At 50.1% G+C, this 25,191-nt stretch overlaps 1 protein-coding gene across 1 annotated transcript; it reads right to left on the reverse strand.

Annotated features, from left to right (window-relative positions):
- Positions 1 to 419: 419 nt before the first annotated feature.
- On the reverse strand, positions 420 to 11,030 carry LRRC55 (leucine rich repeat containing 55). The gene is made up of 3 exons (XM_007068187.3): positions 10,711 to 11,030; positions 7,487 to 9,087; positions 420 to 5,397 (listed from the first exon to the last, which is right to left on the reverse strand). The coding sequence occupies exons 2-3, from the start codon at positions 8,214 to 8,216 to the stop codon at positions 5,162 to 5,164; spliced, it is 966 nt and encodes a 321-aa protein (XP_007068249.2). The 5' UTR covers positions 8,217 to 9,087; positions 10,711 to 11,030; the 3' UTR covers positions 420 to 5,161.
- Between the last annotated feature and the right edge of the window lie 14,161 nt (positions 11,031 to 25,191).

Here is a 25,191-nt window from a genome sequence, read left to right on the forward strand (position 1 = left end):
AGCTCAAACACCATGTGGGATGTGGTTTTTGTGAAAGCCTCATTTCTCCAGCTCCGCCCACAGCTTCCCCGTTGTCTGCTGCAAGATGGTGGCAGGACTGGGATATCCCAGCTCTGAGGATTTGCTCTGCTGATCCCTCATACGCATCACAAGCAGAGGCCCAATGAAGGTCTGGCAAAAGAGAGGGCTAGTCTACAGTACAATGGCTCTGTATAGCTATACTGGCACAACTTCCTTGTGGAGATTTGGCACATACTAGGAAAAAGAGTTGTGCCGACATAGGAACACCACCTCCCTGAATGTCATAAGCTAAACTGGCAAATGAGCTCTCTTGCTGGTTCAGGCTGAGTCTATACAGGAGTGGGGTGGGGGGATTTGAAGGCATAGTTATGTCAGTGAGGGATGTGATTTTTTTTTTCCCCACACTCCTAGCCAACACTGCTATGCTGGCAAAATTTTGTAGTGTAGACTTCGCTCAGGGTTCCCTCCGAACACAGCTGGTGGAAAACTGCTCAACAAATTTTTGGGGAGGGGGAATTCAAAATTTTCAATTTCATTTTCATTCCATGGGTTTCAATTTTTTTTTGCCAAATTTTTAATATAAAATGTTTGGTTCTGAAAATCTTTTTTTTCCCTTTCTTTTTACTCCCTTCCCCCCTGTTTTCCCTCCTTTTCTTTGCTCTTTTCCCACTGAAGAAATGTGGGAGGGAAAAGAGGGGAAAGGGAGGGATAAAAAGGAAAAATAAAATAAAAATTCAACTCTTGGTTTTTTGAGAACAATGCAAAATTTTGAAATAAAATACATTTTTGTAGAAAGTGTTTGGTTCTAAAAATGTTTTTGGTTTTGATTTCTTTCCTCCTTTTAAAAAAACAAAAAACTTTCCCCTTGTTTTTCCTCCTTTTCCCACTGAAAAAGAGGAAGAAGGAAGCAAAAAGGATAAAAGAAAGAAAAACTTTTTTAAAATGTCTATTATTGGATTTCTTTGAGAATAGAAAATTTTGAAAAAATATATATATATAAAATTTGTAGAGCAATTTAGGGGTTTGAAAATGTTCATTTCTTCAGTGTGTGGGTTTTCAGGTTTTTTTCTCTCCCTTTTTTGATTTTTGCCACTGAAAAATTGAGGGAAAAGAGGGAGGAAAAAAGAAAACACCTGAAATCAAAATTGTCTTGTTTTCAGGTTTAATGACCATAAGAAATAAACAGATGAAAAATATTTCTTTTTGAAACAAAGGCCATTTTTAGGGTGCAAAAGGTTTGTTAAAAATAAGACACCACATTTGTCCGCCAGCAATTGCCTCAGTGGTGAGGGTCTTGACTCTCTAGTGCTGTAATGTGGCTAAGACATCAAAGACTATCCTTGATGCCAGGCATTGGGGCCTAGGCCCATTTAGAATTCAAGAGGTGTGGGGAAAAAAATACCCTTTGTGTTCTGGCTTAGCCGATTCTGCATTTGGACTGGAGGAGCCCTCAGATACAGCAGCTAGGGAATGACAGCAGCAGGCATGCAAAGGGCTGGGAGCTGCTCCTTCCCTCAGCCAGGGTCTGATTCTCTGAGCTTGGCACTCATTAAATCACACACACACACACAATGTACTGTACCTAAATGCAATGAACACACAAGAAAAAAATGAAACTCAAGGTGCAGGTCTACTCCAGAAAGGTGAGGCTGTGTCACATGCTCAGTTTATAAGCTCTTCTGACTGCCAGCTCTGTAAGCTCAGCCTCTCTAAGATCTAAGAGTCAAGCTGGGGTCTTTTCATTTTCCTTGCCCTCACTCCAGAGTTCATCCACTGGGTCCCTCAATCTCTTCTTGGATCAATGGGTGCTCTCCAGGATTCTCTGCTCCATGTTCCCCCTCTGGATCTCTTTTATTGTCCATCTCAGCCTCCTTTCATCCTTGTACCTTTCATCTGTCCTGCATGACTTGTTGGCTTCTGTTTCTTTGGGACCCATTCCCCCTTCTTCTGAAACTTTGCTAGTCCTGCGAGGAGGTCCTACCCTTCCCTCAGAAGCCACATGGACTGGCTTCTTCACATGTCTGGGAAGTGGGGAAGATCCTGTGGGCCATATTATGCCCTCAATGATGTCTGCGCCACCCCCACTGCCATCAAGGTTTACTAAACATGGATTCAATTCCCTCCTCTACAAGTTGAGCCCTCTTTGATGTTAGGCAAATCACTTAAACTTCTGATGCCTTAGCTTCCCACCCATAGTACTTCCTAGCCTGATGGGGATGATGTGAAGTATGTTAAAGATTGTGAGGTTTTCAGGTACTACAGTAAAAGGGGCAGATAAGTATCTAATCACAGAGAAGTATAAGCAATACCTGCTCAACTTGGGGCTCTGTCCCCCTCTGGTGGTGACTAGGCTAACTAGAGTTTGATGGGGCTGCTATAAATGGGGTGGCTAAGTGAGCTGGAAGGAGATGATCCAGAGTTCTGTGATTTGACCCCCACTACCAACCACCCACCCAGGCGTGTCTGCATTACCAAAGTAAGTTAATAATTCCTTTGTGGAGTGGAATCCATTGTGTACTGACTTTGCATAGCCAAAGTTTATTGTAGCAACTAAAGTTGGCTGATTAGATGCACCTAGGGGACAGATCTGCTGAGTCAGAAGGTGTCATTCTCACATTGTCATTTTCCAGAGTAGAAGTGCGTTTTTTTTAAGACGTGTAGGAAATCCATTAAGGGGGCTTAAGGCTAGGGGAGGGCAAATGATTCTGATGAGCAAACTGCTACATTACCTATGTGCTCTTTCCAGTTCTTGACAGCTAGACGACAGGAGTCTGTGTGGGCCCGGGTTTACGTGTGAATGAGAATGGAATGTAAATGTACCCTGTGATTAAAGGCTTCTCATTTCTTAGCCCTGTTTGGATCAGCTGCAGAGATTTCTGCGAGCCACATAAAAACCAACTCCTTAAAGGGATCTGTCCCACACGGACAGATTTTTTGCCTCCTTACTTTCCGGTGGTGGCGAGACCGAAGGACATAATCTGGAAAGCTGTGGTGGCATTTGGCATTGGGTTTGGTCCTGGTTCTCTGCAAAAATAAAAAATATACAAGTCTCAAAATATATTAGCTATACATCAGAGCACAGAGAGTTCTCTAAGACATGGTTATAGAAGGTTGCTCTTCTGCTGGGAACATTGGGGATAGCGTCCTTTATTTGCGTCGTCCCACAAAATGCCAGAGGCACATCTAAATCCTTCCGAAAAAAAAGTTACATCCAACTTCACCAGTGGCAGCTGACGTTGGGAGGAGCTCATCCCAAAAATGAGCCGTTGTTCCCAAATGCTCTTGGTCGCATTGATCCAGTTCTCAGATAAGTTATTGGGGAGTGGCTGTGTGTGCTGGGGTTAGTGTGGCAGGAGCTGGGCATTGTGGGTTCTATCCACGCCTATGCCCATGTGGCCTTAGGAAAGTCATGCCAATCGCTCAGTACCTCAGTTTCCGCATCTGTAATGCCAGGCTAATAACCACTTACCTTGAGCATCTGGCATTAGCTCCCCAACCCACCCCTCAGCAGTGGGTATGTGGACACAGACGGACTAAGCTGAGCGGTTGCTAGGGCAGAGCAGCTGGTCTCTCCCTTTCTTTTTAAAAGCATGTTTGTTTTTCAATCTGCAATTTTAATGTCCAAGATGGGAAGAAATAGAGCGCTCCAGCTAGACCTACCTGGGTAGCACCAGTACAGAGTAGCCCCTTTTGGGCACCACTTGCACTGTCATAGCACTTTATAACCTGACCGGCAGCACCACCTACTGTTCCAGCCCTGAGACTGCACCATAATCCTCCCCTGGGGCATAGCTTTCTAGTCCAGTCCTAGACCCTGCTGATGCCCGTATTTGCCTACAACCCCCCTGCTATCCCAGCTTCCCCACCCCCCTCACCAACACCCCTTAATCCCAACTGCACCCTGCCTGCTATTCTAGTGCTGTGGGCTTACTGCACATCTCTGCAAATCCCCTTCTATCCTGACCTATAGTCCCCCCGCTATTCCACTCCTGGGCTTCCCATTCCCACACTGCTCTGGTGATGCCCATCGGGCCCGACCTGCAGCCCTCTGCTGTCCCAGCACTGGTCTCCCCACAGACCTCAGCTTTGCTGATACCTCTCATCCACAGTTCTGTTAATGTGCCTCAATCCCAACTCACAGCCCCCTTGCTGTCCCAGTCTTAGGCTCCCCCACCAGTTCTGCTGACACCCTTCAGTCCTAACCTACAGCCTCCCCGTTACTCCATCTCGCACTTCCCCCTCAGGTTTGCCAGTACGCTCACCCTTTCCCTGACCCCTAGTCTTAAGCAACAGACCAAGTTCAAACTCCCTGACCTATTGACTTCTCGACTTCATCTAGAGAACCGTGCATGGGCAGATCTCTCTCAACACCAACGGCCATCCAGCCAAGGACCAACTAGAAAACAGCAGACCCTTGTTCTGGCGTCTCCTCCAACCGTACAATGGTACGTCTCAATGGTGGGGCCATTCCTCAGAGTTAAACCTGCCTCTCTGGCCCTCAGAGATGCCATGCCTCAGGACTCTTAGTAGTACCTCAACCCTGGATACCACAGTGCCCCTGGCCACAGGCCCCACAGCCACACACAGAACTGATGAGCTGTAAGCTGTCCAACCCTGGAGAGCTACAGCTGTTGCAAATCCACTTGACGTCTGCCATATATATTCCCTCCCCCACCCAACTCCTTGTCTTAGGCTTGTAGGCAGATGTGGTACAAGAGCTGGCACGGAAGGGGATGCATGTGTGGGGGTGGATGTTGTGTATGAGTGTGCAGGACATGGTGAAGAGGAGAACTGGCGACTGACTTGAGTGGTGGCAGCCCATCCGTGTTGCGAGTGGCGCTGGGCCTTGGCTCGTTGGCTGTCTCCAATGCCGCCGGCAGTGTGAAGGGGCTAGTACAAGGCACGGCTAGATCTCCTTGCCTCACAGGCCTTGCCCCTCTGGGCACAGTGGCTGGGGGATCAGAAGGGACTGGGAGCAGAGATGGGCTGGTTTCCCCAGGCGGCTGCAGCTGTGGATAGAAGATGGAGCAGCTTGTGACAGCACTGAGCACAGCCAGCCAGTCCCCAGCCAGGCAGCCCCAGCTCTCAATGGCATCTCCCCTGCCATTGGGGGAAGGGCACCATAGCCAGGACCATGCACCTATATCTCCTCATCCTCGCTGGCCTTGCTCCAGCGGTGACAGCAGTTGGCGGTGATGCCCAGCAGGAAGTTGGTGGCCACAGAGGCAATAGAGACAACGAAGCCCACAAAGGCAATGAAGAGATAATCGTCCAACGTCAAGGTCAAGTGGCAGGCCTTGAAACTCTCCTCTGTCAGTGAGAACAAGGGGGTTCCCTCCACCTCGGGTGGGGCACGGCACTCGGCCAGCTGGGAATCTGCAATGAGAAACAGGTAGATGAGAAAAAGGAGAAGGTCCCTATACACAGGAATTATCCCTCTACTCCACACAGGTAACATTGGCTCTAGCAAGTCCAATATCCATCTGTTCCCAGCTCTGATGCAAACTCATTGTGTGACCTTGGGCAAATCACTTAACCTCTCTGTGTCTCAGTTTCACGGTTTCTAAAAGGAATCTAATAATATTCACCTACTTCTGTAAAGGGCTTTGAGATCTTTGAATGAAAGGCACAAAGTATAATCCTTGTTAGTCGCTTTCTCTCCTGCCTGAAGTTTCTGGATGGTAACGTTGACCATATTTCAGTCTTGTCGTCTGGGTAGTCAGAGGTTGCAGTGGTGACGTTCATAACATAGTCATGATGCAGCACAACTGCATCCCAATGCCAGTCATAACCCTCCATCATGATGTCACAGCACATCACCAGTAGTCACGGCTGTGTCACTGTGTTGCAATGTAACATCACCATGGGGCAGCATTGAAAGCTGAGATCTTGCCAAACCCCCATGTGACATGAGGTCATGGGACTCAACCCAGCTCAACATCATCATGATGCAACTCAAGGGTGACCACGTCAGGACATGGCACCCTCATAAAGTCACTCTCCAATGTGTCCATTCAATTCTGGTGCTTCCAGGTTTTGGGTGCTCAACTTGAGATACATGGGGCCTGGTTTTCCATCTCCATCTCTGCTTGAATTCCATGAGAGCTGCAGTGTCCACTGCCTCTGAAAATCAGGGAAATAAACTGGGCACCCAGAATTGGAGATGCTCCAAATTATTGGGTGTGTTGGGATAATTTTGGCCCTGGTGCCATGATACTAGGCAGATAGGTGCAAAACAGATGGTGGATAAATAAATTCACTGAACCACAATGTCACAACAGTATGTCCCCTTTGCACAATGCATTCCCATTACCAGCCTCCAAATGGCATAATGATTCCATGAGATGAGGTCACCAGATAATGATGTTGCATCAGAATCAACTGTGTTATTATCCCAAAGTCCTCCATGTGGGGAAATCCTATCAAACGTAGGACAGGAGAGACCCCTACCCGGCAATCACTGCTGTTATTCAATCAAAGGGCTCACTGGAGAATGCAATGAGGATCAGCAGTACTAGGGGATCCTCAGACCTGAGAGAGGATGTTTAGATGGAGCCAGGGTCTACTGCAGCTGCGGGAACTCTGGGAAGAATATCCCCTCCCACCACAGCTCCTGCAGTCAGCAGCTTGTGTGATCAGCAACAAGGGCAGGAAGTAACTAATAACACAAGAATCAAAAGAGAGCAGGAGGACAGGGAGGAAATGCAGATTTCTGGCCTCCCATTGCTGACTGTGGATCTGCCTTTGCAAAGACAGAGATAGGCAAAGCCACACCTTACAAGGCCAGTGGGTTCAAACAGAGTCCATTCCCACCCACCCTCTCCTGCCCTGCAGCAACCACTCTTCTATTCCTAATCCCCCTACCCTATGTCCTCCAGTAACCGTTCAGCAATTCTGGTCCATGTCTCCCGACACACACACACACACACACACACACACACACACACAGCTCTGCCTACATCTCTCAATCTAGTCCTGCAGCCTGCCCTGCTATTCCATGTCTGGGCTCACTCCAGAGCTATCCCAGTGCTCTTCAGTCCCAATCCACATCCCGGCCTGCTATTCCAGCATTGGGCTCCCCACTGTCCCCCACACACAGCTCTATTCATGCCCCTCAGTCCCAACTTACAGCCTCCTTCCATCTCAGCCCCGGGTTCTCTCCACACACAGCTCTACCAATGTGCCTTGATCCTGACCTGCAGCCTCCACAGTACTATTCTAGGAGGGCCCATCCAGTTCCACTTGAAATGGACTCTGGGGTTGCACCTCCAGGGAGTGCCTCCTGGAATGGCCTCTGTTTGCAGTCCCCTGGTGCAGAACACCAGGACTGGATTCTGTGCCCCTGTAGAGGACTCTGAACAGGTTCCTCTCTTGATCTGGGCCTGCTGCCTTGGACCCTCTGGCTGGTGCTGGGAGGAGACAGAGGCCTTTCCCTTCACAGAAGGTCACATCCTGTGCCACATACCTGAGGTGCAGTGCTGGATGCGATTCCTTAGCCACTTCAGGAGTGGCTCCATGGTGCAGCCACACACCCAGGGGTTGCCCCCGATCTGTAGGGTCACCAGACCCGGGAGATCCTCCAGGGCTTCCAGGCTGAGAAAGGACAGCCCCCCATGGCTGAGGTCCAGGTCACGGAGCTGGGCTAGCCCCCGGAAAGCCTGGGGGTGCACCTTTCGCAGGCACGGGTTGTGGCTCAGGTCAATCCTCACCAGACTGTTGGCCTCTTGGAACATATTAGCAGCCACATGGCTGAAGTTGTTGTAGCTCAGGTCCAGGTGGGCCAGCCGCTTGGCAGTCAGGAAGAGCCAGGCGGGCAGCTCTGCCAGGGAGTTATTCCTTAGGTCCAACACCCTCAGCTCAGCATAGCAGGTGAGGTAGCCCGGTGGGATAGTGGTGATGCGGTTATGCGCCAGGCTCAGGTTCCTGGTGTCTAGGGGCAGGTCAGGGGGCACCGAGAAGAGCCTCTGCCCACTGCAATCCACCACGTGGCTGCGGCAGGTGCAGAGGACGGGACAGCTAGCACTGGCCTCAGAGAAGACCATTGCCATGGCAATCAGGAAAGGGGTCAGGAGCATGGCAGAGGAGCAGTGGGACATGGGCCCCTCTCCCCACAGCCAAGTGCAGCCTGTGCCCATTTTAGTTGGTCTTGAGCAACATGTCTCATGGAGGCAGAAGAAGGAGTAAGTGGGAATCATTCATGCCTGAAGGTGGCTACATGCTGGCTGCAGGAGAAGGCCGGGCCTTAAAGCCATTGTCTATCAAGTGCCAGGGCCACCGTCACTAGCACACCATGCACCATGAAGGGTGGGCCAGGAACAACAGGGTCCTGACTCCTCGGACAGCACTTTAGTAGCACTCGTCACCCTTTAAAGGGTATGAAGTGGAGAGCAAAAAGAAACGTAGCTGTATCCATCAGTCTACACCTTCTATTGATCCATCAAGTGATCAAAAATGGGAGGAAAGCAACTAAAATCAGGGATTTTTTTCTTCCAGTTCATCAACACCCTTGGGACAATGGTTTGAGCCCATGAAAAAAAACGTCCTCATTCCCTTTCATGCGTTTGTCTGCTGGGAATGAATGCCCATCTCGCTGAAGCCGAGATGAGGCCAGGCCAAGGAATTTAACTCCACTGAAACCAAAGGTATATTTTAGTTGCAAAGCAAATCCAGCTCCGATTCAGTAGAAGCCACAGGGCCTTTTTCTGGAGTCATTTAGGTCTGTTTAGTGCCCGAGCAGAGGAACAGCATTTGAAATCCAGACAATAGGTTATCCGCATTGATGGTCAAAATCCTGGAGGCCTCAACATCAGCCCAACAATATAGACTCCTTGGGTGGCTTGTGCCTGGGACAATCAGGAGAAACTAAGGCTGGAAATGAGCCCTTTCTAAGGCTGTGATTTCTGCAGTCTGGGAGAGGCCAGTGGGACTGGGATGTCAGGGGATGGGGTGGGGAGGAGATCCAGGAGGAAAGGGAGGGGCTTGGAGTCCTGGGGTATCAGCTGCTGGTTTATCTTTCACTCCCAGTCTCCCTCCCAGCAGGCAGCAACAGGGCTCCAACTGAGTGACCTGCCAAGGAAACAGAGGAATCAAAGACTCAGCAACAAGGTCATCAACCAGCTGGTGTGTTCATACACTCAAAGGTTCCAAGGCCAATGGGACCCATTTTGATCATCTAGTCTGACCTCCTGTCTAGCACAGGCCAAAGAATGGCCCGCAAATCATTCCTAGCATAGAGCTTTCAGAGAAACAGCCCATCTTAATTGAAAAATTGTCAGTGATGAGGAATCCACCACGACCCTTGGTAAATTGTTCCAATGGTTAATTACTCTCACTGTTAGAAATGTGCACCTTATTCCCAGGCTGAATTTGTCTCGCTTCAACTTCCAGCCATGGGAGGAGACGAGGGAACGGCTGGGAATCACCTCACAGTCTCTCTAACTTATTGGTCGGCTCCACTGCCTATCTGCATCCCTCTCTGTCCTTCCACCCTATTCACTCTGCTTCAGTCCTGCTCTCTTCTGCAATACCCCCCTGCTTTTATCAGCACTAGACTGCACTCAGCTCTGTCAGTGCAGTTCAGTCCTGACCTGCTCCTCCAGCCTAGGGTCCCCGCCATAGCTATAGCTCTGCCGTTGCCTCTCCATCCCAACCTGCAGCCCTCTGCTATCTCCACTCTGAGCTCCCCTCCTGATCACTGCTGTGTTGATGACTCTCAATCCTGACCCGCCCTAGACTCACTTCACACAGATGCAGCTCTGCTGAAGCCCCACGAACCTAGGCATAGATTGAGGTAAAGGCCTAGTCAGCAAAAGAAATGGGACTCCAACCTCACTGACCTTGGATAAAAACCCCTCAAGTTGCATGACTTGCCAAGGGCAAAGCAAGAGCCTAATACCCAGAGGAAGCGTCTGTCAACCTTTCTGATCCTTCAGTCCCACCCGGCAGCTCTTGCAGTCCCTGGACCCCACACCACCCTGCCAATGCCCCTCCCTGCTCTGCATCATCCCCTACTCTGTCAATCCAGGGCCTCCACCCAGAGCTCTGCCAGTGCCTCTGGATCCTGCCCTGCAAGCTGTCCCAACCCTGGACCTCCCCTCAGGCTCTGCCAAAGCCCCTGATGCCTCCCATCTAGCACCCCTTGCTCTTCCAGTCCTGAGCCACTTTCCACCCCTGCTAAGGCCCATCGGTGACCTGAAGAACCCTCCGCTATTCCAGTCTTTCTCCTGGTGTCAGTCTCCTTCCCTTTCTGTCTCATTCTCCCTGTCTGGCCATATTTCTTTCTCTCCATTGCTCTTCCCAGGGACATGCCCTCCTGTGCTCCAGCTCACTCCTTGCCTCCCCTTCCACCCCTCGCCCCCCAATACAGCACCTCCACCAGCCCCACTCCATTCGGTCAGGAAAGCTGCTCACCGGTCCACCCTCCAGCACTCCCTGCCCCCCACTTCTCAGGTAGGTGTCCCTTCTCCCCTAGGGCTCCAGCACACCTACCACCACAAAGCCATTGCTCTCCCTGCTGGACTGTCCCCACCCTGTCCTCAAGGCACAAACCCTCAGGACAAACACGCACACCCGGCCAGCCACTGCCCTTTAGGACACACCCAGCCTGCACACTCGCTCCCAGCCCCCTCTCCATCTCCTCTACCTCCCCCGCCCCATACTCTGCCCAGTTAGCACAAGCCAGATACTCACTCCAGCCCAAAAAGATCCGCAAAGCAGCTGCGATGCAGACAAGTATCTCCCCTCTTCCTGGGTGTCCCCATGTTCTTCAGCCCGGCAGGCATCCTTCTCTCCTCAGTGGCTTCTGGCTCCTTGGGCAGCACCCCTGACAGTTCCCCCTCGCCCTTCTCCCTGTACGTCCGTGCATCTATCTGTCCCTCTCTTCAGAGGAGTGGGTGTGAGACAAGTGGAGGGAATGACAGTGTCTCTCCTTGAATTGCAGTAGCAGCTGCTGCTGAGTCTGTTAATTCAATCCAGGTCTTTCCCCACCTCCTCCTCCTCCTTTCTCTCTCAGTCTTCCCCCCGCCCCCCACAAGGGCCAGGTACTGACGTGGCACTGTTTCTTAGCAACTGCCTCCACATCTCTGAGCAACAGAGGAGCTGGCTGCAGACCCCACTGAGCAAAGAGGGAAAACAGAGGAAGCAAACGGTGGGGATCAATGCCACTCACAGGATCCTAAGGACACAGAGAGGGAGACAGACACACAAGTCGGGTGGGGGGTGGCATGCAGACAGGCTGGGGTGGGGGAGGCAGAAAGAGGAGGGAGCAGTGAGCCAGAGCGGATGCAAACAGGGATGTGGAGACAGAGGCCAGGGGGGAGAAAGGGAGAGATGGGGGAAAAAATGAAGGAGCGAATGAATAAAGAAGGGCCAGGAAGGAAGAGGTGAGAAAGAATAAGCTGCAAACTGCCTGGGATGGGCCCTTCAAGATCATCAAGCAGCTGAATGAGGAGAACTATGTGGTGGAACTGCCCAACTGGGCTCACAGCCACCGGGTGTACCATGTCAACATGACGGAGCTGTACTGTGACAGGGAGAGGCTGGTAGTGGCCATGTGTGGCCACTGGGAGAAGGGGAAAGATCCTCTGGTGGGTCTCTCTGAGACAGGAGCCGGCCCCTTTCTGGAATCAGTTCCCCTCTCTGACCAGCTAACCCCTGCCCAGCAGGCAGAGATGAGAGAGGCGCTGCATTCGTACCAACAGCTGTTTTCCAACTGGCCTGGGCTCACTAAACAAGCTGTCCACTGGGGAAGATGGGAGCCAGCCCTCCCATCAGGTGGTCCCCCTTTCAGAGTAACTGGAAACACAGGTCAGTCCCTGGAGGGAGAGGTCAGAGACATGCTAGCTTTAGGGGTGATCCAGCCCTGGTTTACAGTGCCAGGTTTACAATGGCTCCAGTGGCTCCATGGAGCCGGGCCCATGCTCAGAAGGGGCCCTGGCCTGCTCCACTTGCACTGCGCCCTGAGACTCCACTGGCTCCCTCCGCTCACCACTTGCTCCTCTCGGCCTGCCCGCTGGTTAGCCAAGGGCTCCTCTTCACTCCCTGGTCCCACCCACTGCTCCTCTCAGCCCCCCGGCCAGACCCCAGTGCACTTCTGGCTCTGGGCAGTCTCTGCTTCCCACCACCTGTGGGACCCCACCTGTCTCCCCAAAACTGAGCCACCTGGGACTAGTGCAGAAGCCTGGCCAGTCTCAGCCAGGTTCGGGGGAGGGGTGGGGGGAACAGTGTGGAGGGCTTGACTGGGTCCCTCCAGGCAAGTGCGTCTTGAGGGACCCCGGCTGGGGCAGGTCCTGGCCTGGCTGATTGCGCCACTCCCGAGGGCCCAGAGCCCGAGGGGCCTGCCTCCCAGCAGGCCCGGTGAGTGTGGCCGGGAGGCAGGGCTTGAGGGAGTGGGTCTGTGGGGAGTATGGGGGGGGTGCTGGGCTGTGAAGGGGTGGGGAGGATCTATGGGTGTTGGGGCACTAGGAAGTGGGAGTTCTGTGGGGAATGCTGGGAAGTTGTGGTGGGGCTGTGGGCAGGGGTGGTGTTATGCAGAGTGCTGTACATTTGTGGGTGGGTCTCAGGAGGGCACTGGGCATAGTGGGTCCAGGGGGCCTCTGGCCATAGAGAGTCAGCGGGTTTTGGGTGGGGGAGGCTGTGTGGTGTGGCATGGGCCTGCCCCCAAGGGGAAGGGGTATGCTGGCAGCACAGGGCCGGGCAGGCCACTGTGCATCTGGCAACTGCCAGTTTGTAAATAGTGCCCTTGCATTGGGTGGAGTGGGGCTTCCCCTGCCATGCTATGCCCCATTGCTTCTGGCTGGCCCCTCACTCCGGCGACTGACCTCTCTGTGCCATGCTCCATTGCCTCCATGGGGGCCCACAAATATGTTTGGCACCGGGCCCACAAAAGGTCAATCTGGCCCTGGCCCCGGGGCCTCTCCCATGGTGCTGGTACCCAGGAAAGATGGGTCAATCCGATTCTGTGTGACCTGTCAGAAGCTCAGTGTCTGGTGCCTGCCCTATGCCTAGGCCTGACAAGATCCTGACAAGTTGCGGGGGACTCGGTACCCCACGAACAGGGATCTCACCAAAGGCTACTGTCAGGTGCCTTTGGATCCAGATGCCAGTTTGAAACCTGCTTTTATCACCCCTTTGGGGCTGTATAAATCCCTGGTCCTACCTTTCAGTCTCAAGAAGGTGCCAGTCACCTGCCAGAGCCAGGTGGATCAGTTACTGAAGGGGATGGAGAATTTTATATACATTGATGATATTTGTGTCGTTAGCCAGACCTATGAGGACCATGTATCCCAGGTTAAGAAGGGGCTGGGTCACCTCCAGGATGCAGGGCTGACTGTAAAAGCTGGGAAGTGCAAGGTGGGGATGGCAGACATGTTGTACCTGCGCCACAAGGTAGGGAGTGACTGCCTAAAGTCAGAGCCGGCCAAGATAGAGGCGATCAGAGATTGGCCCGCTCCCCAGACTAAGAAACAGGCCTGGGCCTTTATTGAGGTATCAGGGCACTACTGGAGGTTTGTGCCCTACTTTAGCTCTGGGTCAGCTCCCATCACAGAGTTATGCAAGAAGGGGAAGCCAGACAAGCTGGTCTGGACCGTGCAGTGCCAGAGGGCTCTCTGCACACTGAAAGAGGATCTGGTCAAGGGCCCAGTGCTGGGAAACCCAGACTTTGACAAGCCCTTTATGGTGTTCACCGATGTCTCAGACACAGGGCTGGACATGGTGCCGATGCAAGGGGGGAGAAACACCCCATCATGTACCTGAGGAGGAAATTGCTGCCCCAGAAGCAGAGCTATGTGGCCATAGAGAAGGAATGCCTCACCCTGGTGTGGGCTCTTAAAAGGCTGCAGCCAGATCCATTTGGACAGTGCTCCACTGTATACACTGACCAATCACCCTGCCATGGCTGCACCAGATGCAAGGGGATGATGCCAAGCTCCTGAGGTGAAGTCTGCCTCTCCCAGAGTATGACATGGAGGTGGTCCATGTTAAGGGGAGTGCAAATGTTATAGCTGATGCTTTGTCCCAGAAAGGGGGGCCCGAACTTCCCCAGGTCACTGGCTAAAGTGACCCCACTCAGTTCGGTTTCAAAGGGGGGAAAGATGTGACGAAGTGGGGATTTTCCCTTGTTATGTTGTATGTGAGCTGTTAAGGTTCCTTCCCCATTCTGAACTTTATGGTACAGATGTGGGGAACTGCATGAAAGACCCCCTAAGCTTATTTTTACCAGCTTAGGTTAAAACTTCCCAAGGTACAAACTTTGCCTTGGCCTTGAACAGTTTGCTGCCACCACCAAGCGTTTTAAACAAAGAACAGGGAAAGAGACCACTTGGAGACGTCTTCCCCCAAAATATCCCCCCAAAGCCCTATACCCCCTTTCCTGGGGAGGGCTTGATAAGAATCCTCACCAACTGGTACAGGTGAACACAGACCCAAACCCTTGGATCTTAAGAACAATGAAAAAGCAATCAGGTTCTTAAAAGAAGAATTTTAATTAAAGAAAAGGTAAAAGAATCACCTCTGTAAAATCAGGATGGTAAATACCTTACAGGGTAATCAGGTTTAAAACATAGAGAATCCCTCTAGGCAAAACCTTAAGTTACAAAAAGACACAAAAACAGGAATATACATTCCATCCAGCACAGCTTATTTTACCAGCCATTAAACAAAAGGAAATCTAACGCATTTCTAGCTAGATTACTTACTAACTTTACAGGATTTGTAAGGCTGCATTTCTGATCTGTTCCTGGCAAAAGCATCACACAGACAGACGAACCCTTTGTTCCACCCCCACTCCAGATTTGAACGTATCTTGTCCTCTCATTGGTCATTTTGGGTCAGGTGCCAGCGAGGTTATCTTAGCTTCTTAACGCTTTACAGGTGAAAGGGGTTTGCCTCTGGCCAGGAGGGATTTTATAGCACTGTATACAGACAGGTGGTTACCCTTCCCTTTATATTTATGACTTGAGCCTATGTGAATTTTACTGTTTTGCATGAATACTGTGTGTGCCTCAGTTTCCCTGTGTGCTGCACCAATGCCTCGGTGGTGGGCACAGGGGTAAGTGTGGCTGCTCCAGCTGCCAGCATGTATGCTATGGCAGGACCCTTCATAATCTGAGACCCAGGAGGGAGATGCAAGCAGGTAACGACCAGGTGACTCTTTGCTCAGAAACCGAGACAAAGATAAGGAGGAGCCACGGGGGTGTGGGAGGTCGGATCGCTGGTAGCTTGGGGAACTGGAAGAGGGGAAGTCCAGAGCATCGTGCCAGTGACTCCGTGATAGGGGGCACACAGCCTGGGCATGGGAAAGCCAGCTTGAACAGGGCTATTGTCCTCCTCAGCCAACCAGTTCTTCCAGCCCCTCCCCCGCAACCCATGTTACCTTTCCCCGTGCAACCACCCCCTCCCGCAATGGCCTATTGCAGCCTCCTGGGTCATTTGGGTGGTTATTTCTCAGGCACACCCAGTCTGTTGTTCTGCCTTCCCTGTGTGAGTTTGGCGCCCTCCTGGGGTGTCTCATCCTCTGTTTTCCCACTGCTTGATTGCTGGCATCTGGCTGCCAGGCAGATGGCCAAGTCCCCTGAAGGCCGGGCAACTTTGTGTGTGGAACTCTCCCGGTGGTAGGCATTAATTGTTGCTTATTTTCATTTCAGATCACACCAGGCTTTAAGGGAAGCTCCAGGGGGTGGGTGGCATAAAGGCAGATATTTTAGCTAAATCTCGTTAGTTAGGGATAAAACTCAGCACTGGCTGCTTCAAACACACTGCTCCCTGCTACTTGTATTACTGTCATTACTAGTATTTATTTGTGTACGCTCTGCCTACTCTGCGTTGCCCTCTGTCCTGCTCTTGGAGCAGCTACGCCAGCTCGAGGTTGAGGAGAATGCCCAAAAAACTGCCAAAACAACCAGGAATATTTGAGGAAAGCAGATGCTTTCTGCAACAAACATTTATTTAGTCAAAAATCCAATTTTCCATTAAAAAAAATTGCAACCAACCTGTGACGGGTTGGATCACAGAAACCCCCTAGGAGTTGCCACCTGATGTGCGAAGACTACTTCTGCTCCTGCTTTCTTGCCCAGTCAGCTTAGGACTTCAGTGCCCTGCCCGGTTTGAGCCAGACCCGCTAGCCTGCTGTAAACCCAGACCCAGGTCTGAACCATGTCCCCTAACAGCTGTAGGCTTAACTGAAAGCAGCTTGCAGAAGTGTTCCTGTCTTTAACACTCAGATGCCAAACTCCCAATGGTGTCCAAACCCTAAATAAATCTGTTTTGCCCTGTATAAAGCTTATACAGGGTAAACTCATAAATTGTTCGCCCTCTATAACACTGACAGAGAGATATGCACAGCTGTTCCCCCGCCCCCAGGTATCAATACATACTCTGGCTTAATTAATAAGTAAAATGTGATTTTATTAAATACAGAAAGTAGGATTTAAGTGGTTCCAAGTAGTAACAGACAGAATAAAGTGAATTACCAAGCAAAATAAAACAAAACACGCAAGTCTAAGTCTAGTACAGTAATAAAAATTGAATACAGATAAAATCTCACCTTTAGAGATGTTTCAATACGTTTCTTTCACAGACTGGACATCTTTCTAGTCTGGGCACAATCCTTTTCCCCTGATACAGCCCTTGTTCCAGCTCACGTGGTAGCTAGAGGATTTCTCATGATGGCTGCTCCTCCATGTTCTGTTCCACCCACTTATATATCTTTTGCATAAAGCGGAAATCCTTTGTCCCTCTGGGCTCCCACCTTCTCAGTGGAAAAGCACCAGGTTAAAGATGGATTCCAGTTCAGGTGACATGATTACATGTCACTGTAAGACCCCAAGCCTTCATCCCTCCCAGCCCAACTCACAGGAAGGCTTGCCTGCAAACAGAACCATCCACAGTCAGTTGTCCTGGTTGATGGGAGCCATCAAGATTCCAAACCACCATTAATGGCCCACACTTTGCATAATTACAATAGGCCCTCAGAGTTATATTTCATATTTCTAGTTTCAGATACAAGAGTGAGACATTTATACAACTAGGATGACCACACTCAGTAGATTATAAGCTTTGTAATGATACCTTACAAGAGACCTTTTGCATGAAGCATATTACAGTTACATTTATATTCACACTCATTAGCATATTTTTAAAAAATCATATAGAGTGTGTCACACAACCCTGCTTGTGATTACCGGTAGGAAAGCAGCCTTTATGATGGCCATCTTGACAGAACAAGGAGTAATGGTCTCAAGTTGCAGTGGGGGAGATTTAGGTTGGATATTAGGAAAAACTTTTTCACTAGGAGGGTGGTGAAACACTGGAATGCGTTACCTAGGGAGGTGATGGAATCTCCTTCCTTACAAGTTTTTAAGGTCAGGCTTGACAAAGCCCTGGCTGGGATGATTTAATTGGGGATCGGTCCTGCTTTGAGCAGGGGATTGGACTAGATGACCTCTTGAGGTCCCTTCCAACCCTGATATTCCATGATTCTATGATTCTATGATCTGCAGCTGGACATTCCAGAGTCATAGGAACAAGTCAGCCTAGAAGCCATCTCTGTTTGACAGTAACAGGACTATGGGTCACCAAGTGGCAAGACAACTGCTAACAAATCTCATGCCCAGAGCCTGTTCTCAAGCCCTGACACATGTGGGCCTGGAAGCACCATCTGAGTGACAGCAATTGCTCCTCTAACTTTCATTGCATCTTGGCTTTCATTCAGTTGAGCAGGCTGGCTCTGCTGATCATGTTCCTTATTCTGCTGAAGAAAGAGAACCCAGGGAACTACAGCCTTACATCAGTCCCCGGCAAAATCATGGAGAAGGTCCTCAAGGAATCCATTTTGAAGCACTTGGAGGAGCGGAAGGTGATCAGGAACAGTCAACATGGATTCACCAAGAGGAAGTCATGCCTGACCATCCTGATTGCCTTCTATGATGAGATAACTGGCACTGTGGATATGGGGAAAGCAGTGGATGTGTTATATCTTGACTTTAGCAAAGCTTTTGATACAGTCTCCCACAGTATCCTTGCCAGCAAGTTAAAAAAGTATGGATTGGATGAGTGGACTATAAGGCGGATAGAAAGCTGACTAGATTGTCAGGCTCAACAGGTAGAGATCAACGGCTTGATGTCTAGTTGGCAGCCGGGATCAAGCAGGGTGCCCTAGGGGTCGGTCCTGTGGCTGGTTTTGTTCAACATCTTTATTAATGATCTGGACGATGGGATGAATTGCACCCTCAGTAAGCACAGATGACATTAAGATGGGGGAAGAGGTAGATATGCTGGAGGGTGGGGATAGGGTCCAGAGTGACCTAAACAAATTGGAGGATTGGGCCAAAAGAAATCTGATGAGGTTCAACAAGGATAAGTGCAGAGTCCTGCACTTAGGAAGGAAGAATCCCATGCACTGCTACAGGCTGGGGACTGACTGGCTAAGCAGCAGTTCTGCAGAAAAGGACCTGGGGATTACAGGGGATGAGAAGCTGGATATGAGTCAGCAGTGTGCCCTTGTTGCCAAGAAGGCTAACGGCATATTGAGCTGTATTAGTAGGATCATTGCCAGCAGATTGAGGAGAGTGATTATTCCCCTCTATTTGGTACTGGTGAAGCCACACCTGGAGTATTGCGTCCAGTTTTGGTCCCCCCAGTACAGAAGGGATGTGGACAAATTGGAGACAGTCTAGCGGAGGGCAACAAAAATTATTAGGGGGCTGGGGCACATGACTTACAAGCAGAGGCTGAGGGAACTGGGATTATTTAATCCCAGAAGAGAAGAGTGAGGGGAGATTTGATAGCAGCCTTCAATTACCTGAAGGGGAGTTCCAAAGGGGATGGAGCTCCGCTGTTCTCAGTGATGGCAGATGACAGAACAAGGAGCAATGGTCTCAAGTTACAGTGGGGGAGGTCTAGGTTAGATATCAGGAAACACTATTTCACTAAGAGGGTGGTGAAACACTGGAATGGGTTACCTAGGGAGGTGGTAGAATCTCCATCCTTAGAGGTTTTTAAGGCCCGGCTTGACAAAGCCCTGGCTGGGATGATTTAGTTGGTGTTGGTCCAGTTTTGAGCAGGAGGTTGGACTAGATGACCTCCTGAGGTCTCTTCCAACCCTTATCTTCTATGATTCTATGACAGAGTAGGTGAGGCCAGCTCACAAGAAGTGAGTCCAAGCTCCATGGCCAACTGCCTGTTGGGAGCCAACTTCCGGTGAGTTGGCTCCACTCAAAACAAGTATGGGGGGAAGGTTTCTGTGGCCTTTAGCTCCAAGGAAAAGATTTCGCTGTCTTTACCACCTCACAGCTTACTTGACTTGCTACAGGTGCTGACTGAGATAGTTGAAGGGTGCCCTGCACTGCCCAAGATATGGGACTACTCTCAATTTTCCTGCTGCTCTTGGTAGTTTGGCAGACTTGGGATCTCCCACATCCTACAGACAATCACAGTTCTATAGAGTATTTGGGACAGTATATCTCAGTTTTGTTTTTCCCAGTGTAGACTCCAAGTAGCTACTGGATTGTGTGATATGCCCCATTTTCTTTATGCTGAAGCATCCATCTCTGTTCTCTCATTGGCCAGTAGGGTATCATACAAAGAGGCTCGTTACCATGATGGTTCATCATCCGTCTTTAAGTCTGAGGGGTCATTCCAGGCAGAATATATTCTTCCAAGCAAGAATTTGCTTCATGATGGATGGAAATACGCTAGTCCAGATAGTGAATGGATTTAAGGAATTGCGCACAAAACCCTGCACATCCACTATCCTAGTATTTCTGCTCCACCACACTCCTCTCTGTGTCTCCATTTCCTTTCTCTTGTCTCCCCACTTCAGCTGTACCTGTCAGAACTTCCACCCTTCATGGGCCACCAGCTTCGTGATGGCCCAAGAACAGCTTTGTCCTGATGTTGGCTGCAAAAGCAACAAGCCTCCAGGTTCTTTTGAGATGGGAACAATCTTGCATGGGACAAGGAGAAGCAGGGGAAAGCAGTGGTTACAAATGAGGCGAGGGAGCCTGAAAAGTGGTTGCAAAGGAGAGAATATCTGATACACTTTGGGGAATCAGAGCTGCTGGAAGGGAAACCCAGCAGCAAATGTGTCACTGATGGCATGTGTTTGGCTTGGTATGATCACTTTGGAATATCCAGCTAGAATGTAATATCTGGTGTATGGTATGTGCATTTCAGTGTCAACATTTGTGTGTGTGTTGGGGTGGGTTGTCTGCCTGTTAGTTTGTGCTAAGCTGTCACATCCGCACAGGTGTTTATTGTTGTCAGGCTGTAATGATTGCATGAATGTTTGTGTCTGGCTTTCATGTTGGTGTGTGGGCCTGTCATGAGGTGTCATGTCGGCATGTGGTTGTGTTGTGTCTGCATGTGAATTTGTCTTGGGGTGTTGACTGTGCATATAGATTTAAGGAGGGATGTTGTACTGGTTGTTGGGTATGTGAATATGCATGCACTGGGTGTCATCAGGCCTGTTAGTTTGCCTGTTGTGCATGCATGTAGCTTTGTGTTGGTTAGTGGTGTGTGCCTATATTTTTGTTTCTGGCTGTTAAATCTGCCTGGGAGGTTGTGACAGACTGTCACCTCTGCATGTGTTTGTACTGGGCCATTGTGTCTGTGGCTGCGTTTCTGTCTTTGTGCATCCCTGTCAGGTGTCATATCTGGCTGGGGTAGGGTTGCCAATCCCCCATGATTGTCTTGGAGTCTCCAGGAATTTAAGATTAATCTGTAATTAAAGATTATGTCATGTGAGGAAATCTCCAGGAATACATCCAACCAAAATTGGCAACCCTACTCCAGGGGTGTGTACTGGAGCACTATGTGTGTGCATAGGGGTGCCCTGTGTTGGGGTGTCTGGTCTGTATTTACCTTTGTGATGGGGGTGTTGTGTCTATCCATGGGTTGGTGTCTTTCTGTGGGTTGGTGTTGTTTTTGTGCATGTGTGGGCTGTGTGTGTTTGTGTGTGGCCTGGTCCACAGTTATAATTTAGATCAACCTAGCTACATTGAAAAATTCACACCCCTGAGCAACATAGTTAAGCCAATCTAGCCTCCAGCGTAGATGCGCATAGGTCAACAGAAGCATTCTTTCATCAATTTAGCTGCTGCTGCTCAAAGATTCCTACAGGAATACAAAAACTCCTTTCGTTGATATAGGAAGCATCTACATGCTGTGTTACAATGGGACAGTTGTAGTACCGTAGCTGTGCCGCTGTAACGCCTGTAGTGTAGATATAGCCTGTCATAAATATAAAGGGAAGGGTAACCACCTTTCTGTATACAGAATTATAAAATCCCTCCTGGCCAGAGGCAAAACCCTTTCACCCGTAAAGGGTTAAGAAGCTAGGATAACCTCGCTGGCACCTGACCACAATGACCAATGAGGAGAAAAGTTACTTTCAAAGCTAGAGGGGCGGAAACAAAGGGTCTATCTGTCTGTGTAATGCTTTTGCCGGGAACAGAAAAGGAATGGAGTCTTAGAACTTAGTAAGTAATCTAGCTAGATATGCATTAGATTCTGTTTTGTTTAAATGGCTGGTAAAATAGCTGTGCTGAATGGAATGTATATTCCTGTTTTTGTGTCTTTTTGTAACTTAAGGTTTTGCCTACGGGGATTCTCTGTTTTGAATCTGATTACCCTGTAAGGTATTTACCATCCTGATTTTACAGAGGTGATTCTTTTACCTTTTCTTTAATTAAAATTCTTCTTTTAAGAACCTGATTGCTTTTTCATTGTTCTTAAGATCCAAGGGTTTGGGTCTGTGTTCACCTATGCAAATTGGTGAGGATTTTTATCAAGCCTTCCCCAGGAAAGGGGGTGTAGGGCTTGGGAGGATATTTTGGGAAAAGACGTCTCCAAGTGGGCTCTTTCCCCGTTCTTTGTTTAACACACTTGGTGGTAGCAGCATACTGTTCAAGGACAAGGCAAAGTTTGTACCTTGGGGAAGTTTTTAACCTAAGCTGGTAAGAATAAGCTTAGGGAGTCTTTCATGCAGGTCCCCACATCTGTACCCTAGAGTTCAGAGTGGGGAAGGAACCTTGACACAGCCTGGTGTGGAAGGTTTGCTGAGGTGGAGGAGAGGCACAAGAATCCAGCCCAGCTGTTACAAATAGGTGGCCCGCTGGCTTACAGGTCCGGCTTTTGCTTACCGTGCCGAAGGGCCAGGTGCTGAGGTCTCAGTGGTGGAAGTGGGAATTATGGGACTTCTCTTATTTGTATATAGAACCTCCAGCCTAGCACATACACAGGTTCTGGGCTCCATGCAAGAGCCCTTGGGTACAGCCTGCGATATACAAGACAGACGAATTGCTCAAAATGGGCCCTTCTGGCCTTAACTTCTGTGAAGCTTTCAAACCTGTGAGGAGCCCAGCTGAAAAGCATTTAGAGAGAGGGCCTCTCCCCCATGTCTCAGGCACAGAATGCCCCACTCCATCCATGGCCGTGACAGAGGGACCAGTCCTGTCCGCTCCCCACTGCACCTGAGCCAGATGCCATATGATCATGGGCCTCTCTGGCATCACAGGGTTACCACCTTGCAAATGGTCATCCCAGAGCCTCCCCTTGTCCCTTGCCAGGAGATATAGCCTGTGGGTGGGCAAATGCCAGCTGGCTGCAGCTATGACTGCCCCGGTTCAGTCCCCAGCCGCAATGAGGGGTGAGCCGGGCTTCCCCTCATCACCCAGGAGCAGACTGCTGAATTTGGAAATCTGCGCCAGCCCCAGGTAGCCTGCATGGACAAGCATTACCTGGCCTTTCCAAAGCCCAACACTGCCCCCATACCACGCCTGGGAAGTCCCACAGGCAAGCATGGACCTCAATCACCCTAATGTTGGGAGCCCCGGGTCTCAAACGCCAGTCCGCTGAGGAGCCTGTGTGTTCCAACCTGCCACCGAGGGGCCTGCTAGCAGCCACCCGAACTCGAAGCTCAGCTTTGGCAGAAGAGATCAGTCCTGGGATCTGATTAGTAAAACTCCAAGGGCCCTTATTGGGCCCCTGCTTCTATTTAAGCCAGGCAGAGGCATAGGGAGTTGCCTGTGTCACTAGGGTTTCCCTGGCTTAGGATTGTTTTACCGGCACTAGCTGCTTCTGCCGCTTGACTCTGACATCCTGGTGTCCAGACCCAGCCTGCACCTGGATCCTGGCTCCCGGTCTGCCCTTGTCTGCTGGGGATGGGATGCCCATTTTTCCGGGGCCCCTTAATTGGCTGGGGCCCATTGGCTAATCCGCCACTGCCCCTAACCAGGGCCGGATTTACACCTTACGTGCCCCTAAGCATCTTCAGCGCCTACAGCTGACCTTTGTGTTGCACACAGTTTGAGAGAGGTAAGGCGCCCCTAGAACACCGGTGCCCTATGGCATGTGCCTACTGTGTCTAATTGGAAATCTGGCCCTGCCCCTAATAAAGCCATAGAAATGTAGGGCTGGAAGGGGCTTCGAGAGGTCACCCAGTCCAGCCCCTGTGCTCAGCTCTTAAAGGCCCTGTCCTCAATACCACACTGGCTCCCTGCCCTCATTCCCGGATCTGCCAGCACTCTTGGTTCAGGTAGGACAGTCCTGGGTTCTGCGTTCCCAGTCCATGTTTGCCGAGGCAGATGCAGCCATGTCATGCTCAGAGCACAGCGGCTTGTCCTCTGGCTGCTCAGCAGCACCAGCTCCACACTGACTGCTTCTCTGCAATGCTCAGCAGGAGGCTGCAATTGAAGCTACCAGGCAGTGGGAGGAGAGAGTGGGCTCCAGATCCCATGCTGTGCCTGGCTGAACAGCAGCTGTCAGTCCCTGGGGAGAACTGGGAGGAAGAGGAGGAGATAACGCAGAAGAGATGCAGGGGGAGCCCCTTTGGCTTTGAAAGGGAGGATCTAATGTACATTCTGGGTGGTTTTTCAAATCTGAAGTTCCACTGAATACGCACACGGGACCGCCTGGCAGTTCCCAGGCCTGCCACGAATTGCAAGAATTGTCCCTGCTTCAAATGTGCCCTTCTGGCAGTGATCACGCACACAGAGCTAGAAGCATGCAAGACGCAGAAGTTGTGGGCCCCCCTCTGTGCACTGCTTATCAGTCTGTTATTTTGAATCTGTGGATTCCACCATGTGTGATGCTCCAGTGCCACCTGCTGGGCCATTGGATGAACAGCAGTAGGGAATCCATCTGTGGGAGTTCCCTGCGTAGGTGTACCCCTGTAGGAATCCGTTTCCTCTGCAGTGCAATGCAATGCAAGGATTACAGCAAAAAAGGCTGCACAGCTGAAAAGATCGGCTGGGAGAGGATGCAGAGTGGTGTGATTATGGCTCCAGATTGGCATGCAGGAAATTGGTTTCAGTTCCCAGCCTGGGTCATAGTCTCACAGTGACTTTGGGTACAGTGGGAATAATAATCCTGCCTTTGTCCGCCTTGTGTGGAACCAAGTTCTTTGGGACAGGGAGTGTCTCTTACTGCACGTGCAGCACCTGGCACAATGGGGCCCTGATCTTAGGTGAGGCCTCTACGTGCTACCTTTATTATGTGCAATAAACTGTATTGTGAGGCCACTTGTGCAAAGAAGGCCTAAGAAGGTTAGACCAAGTTCCTCCAGCAGGGGTGCTGGAACTAGGGGTGCTGGAGATGCAGCAGCACCCCCTGGCTTGAAGTAGTAATAACAACCAAATACATGTTTTCCATCATGTACAGTGTTTACATTTTTGTTCACTGGCTTTCAGCACTCTCACTATAAAAAATGTTCCAATGCCCCTATACTCCAGCCATACACCAAGTGATCCAATAGCTGACTCCCTCTGCGTGGGTTCTTATACTGTTAATTCACAACCGGCAGTAATTTATTGCGGTTATATGTCACCATCTACTAGTGCTGGGGAGATTTCCGTAATGTGTCCTTCCACTAGGAAAAGTAGTTCATATTGAAAGGGGAAGTTAAAAAAATCAGAGAAATGGGGTATAAACGTCCTGTGAAAGCAGCTCTGATTTTATTTATTATAACACTTTTCTTTCTTGGCATCGTCATAGAAAATAGCTGCTCAATGTGCTGCAGCAGTCAAAAAAGGCAACAGAATGTTTGGAAGCATTAGGAAAGGGATAGATAATAAAACAGACAATATCATATTGCCGCTATATAAATCCATGGTGTACTCACACCTCGAATGCTGCGTGCAGTTCTGGTCGCCCCATCTCAAAAAAGATACATTA

Source organism: Chelonia mydas, chromosome 6, assembly GCF_015237465.2.
Source record: "Chelonia mydas isolate rCheMyd1 chromosome 6, rCheMyd1.pri.v2, whole genome shotgun sequence".
Classification (NCBI taxonomy): Eukaryota; Metazoa; Chordata; order Testudines; family Cheloniidae; genus Chelonia; species Chelonia mydas.

What these genes read in the sequence shown, in the direction of transcription:
- LRRC55 (XM_007068187.3), bottom strand. Translation starts at nt 8,216, where the DNA reads ATGATTCCCACTTACTCCTTCTTCTGCCTCCATGAGACATGTTGCTCA. An exon ending in CATCCAGCACTGCACCTCAG is followed by an intron (nt 5,398 to 7,486) that starts GTATGTGGCACA and finishes TTCTCATTGCAG; the next exon opens with ATTCCCAGCTGGCCGAGTGC.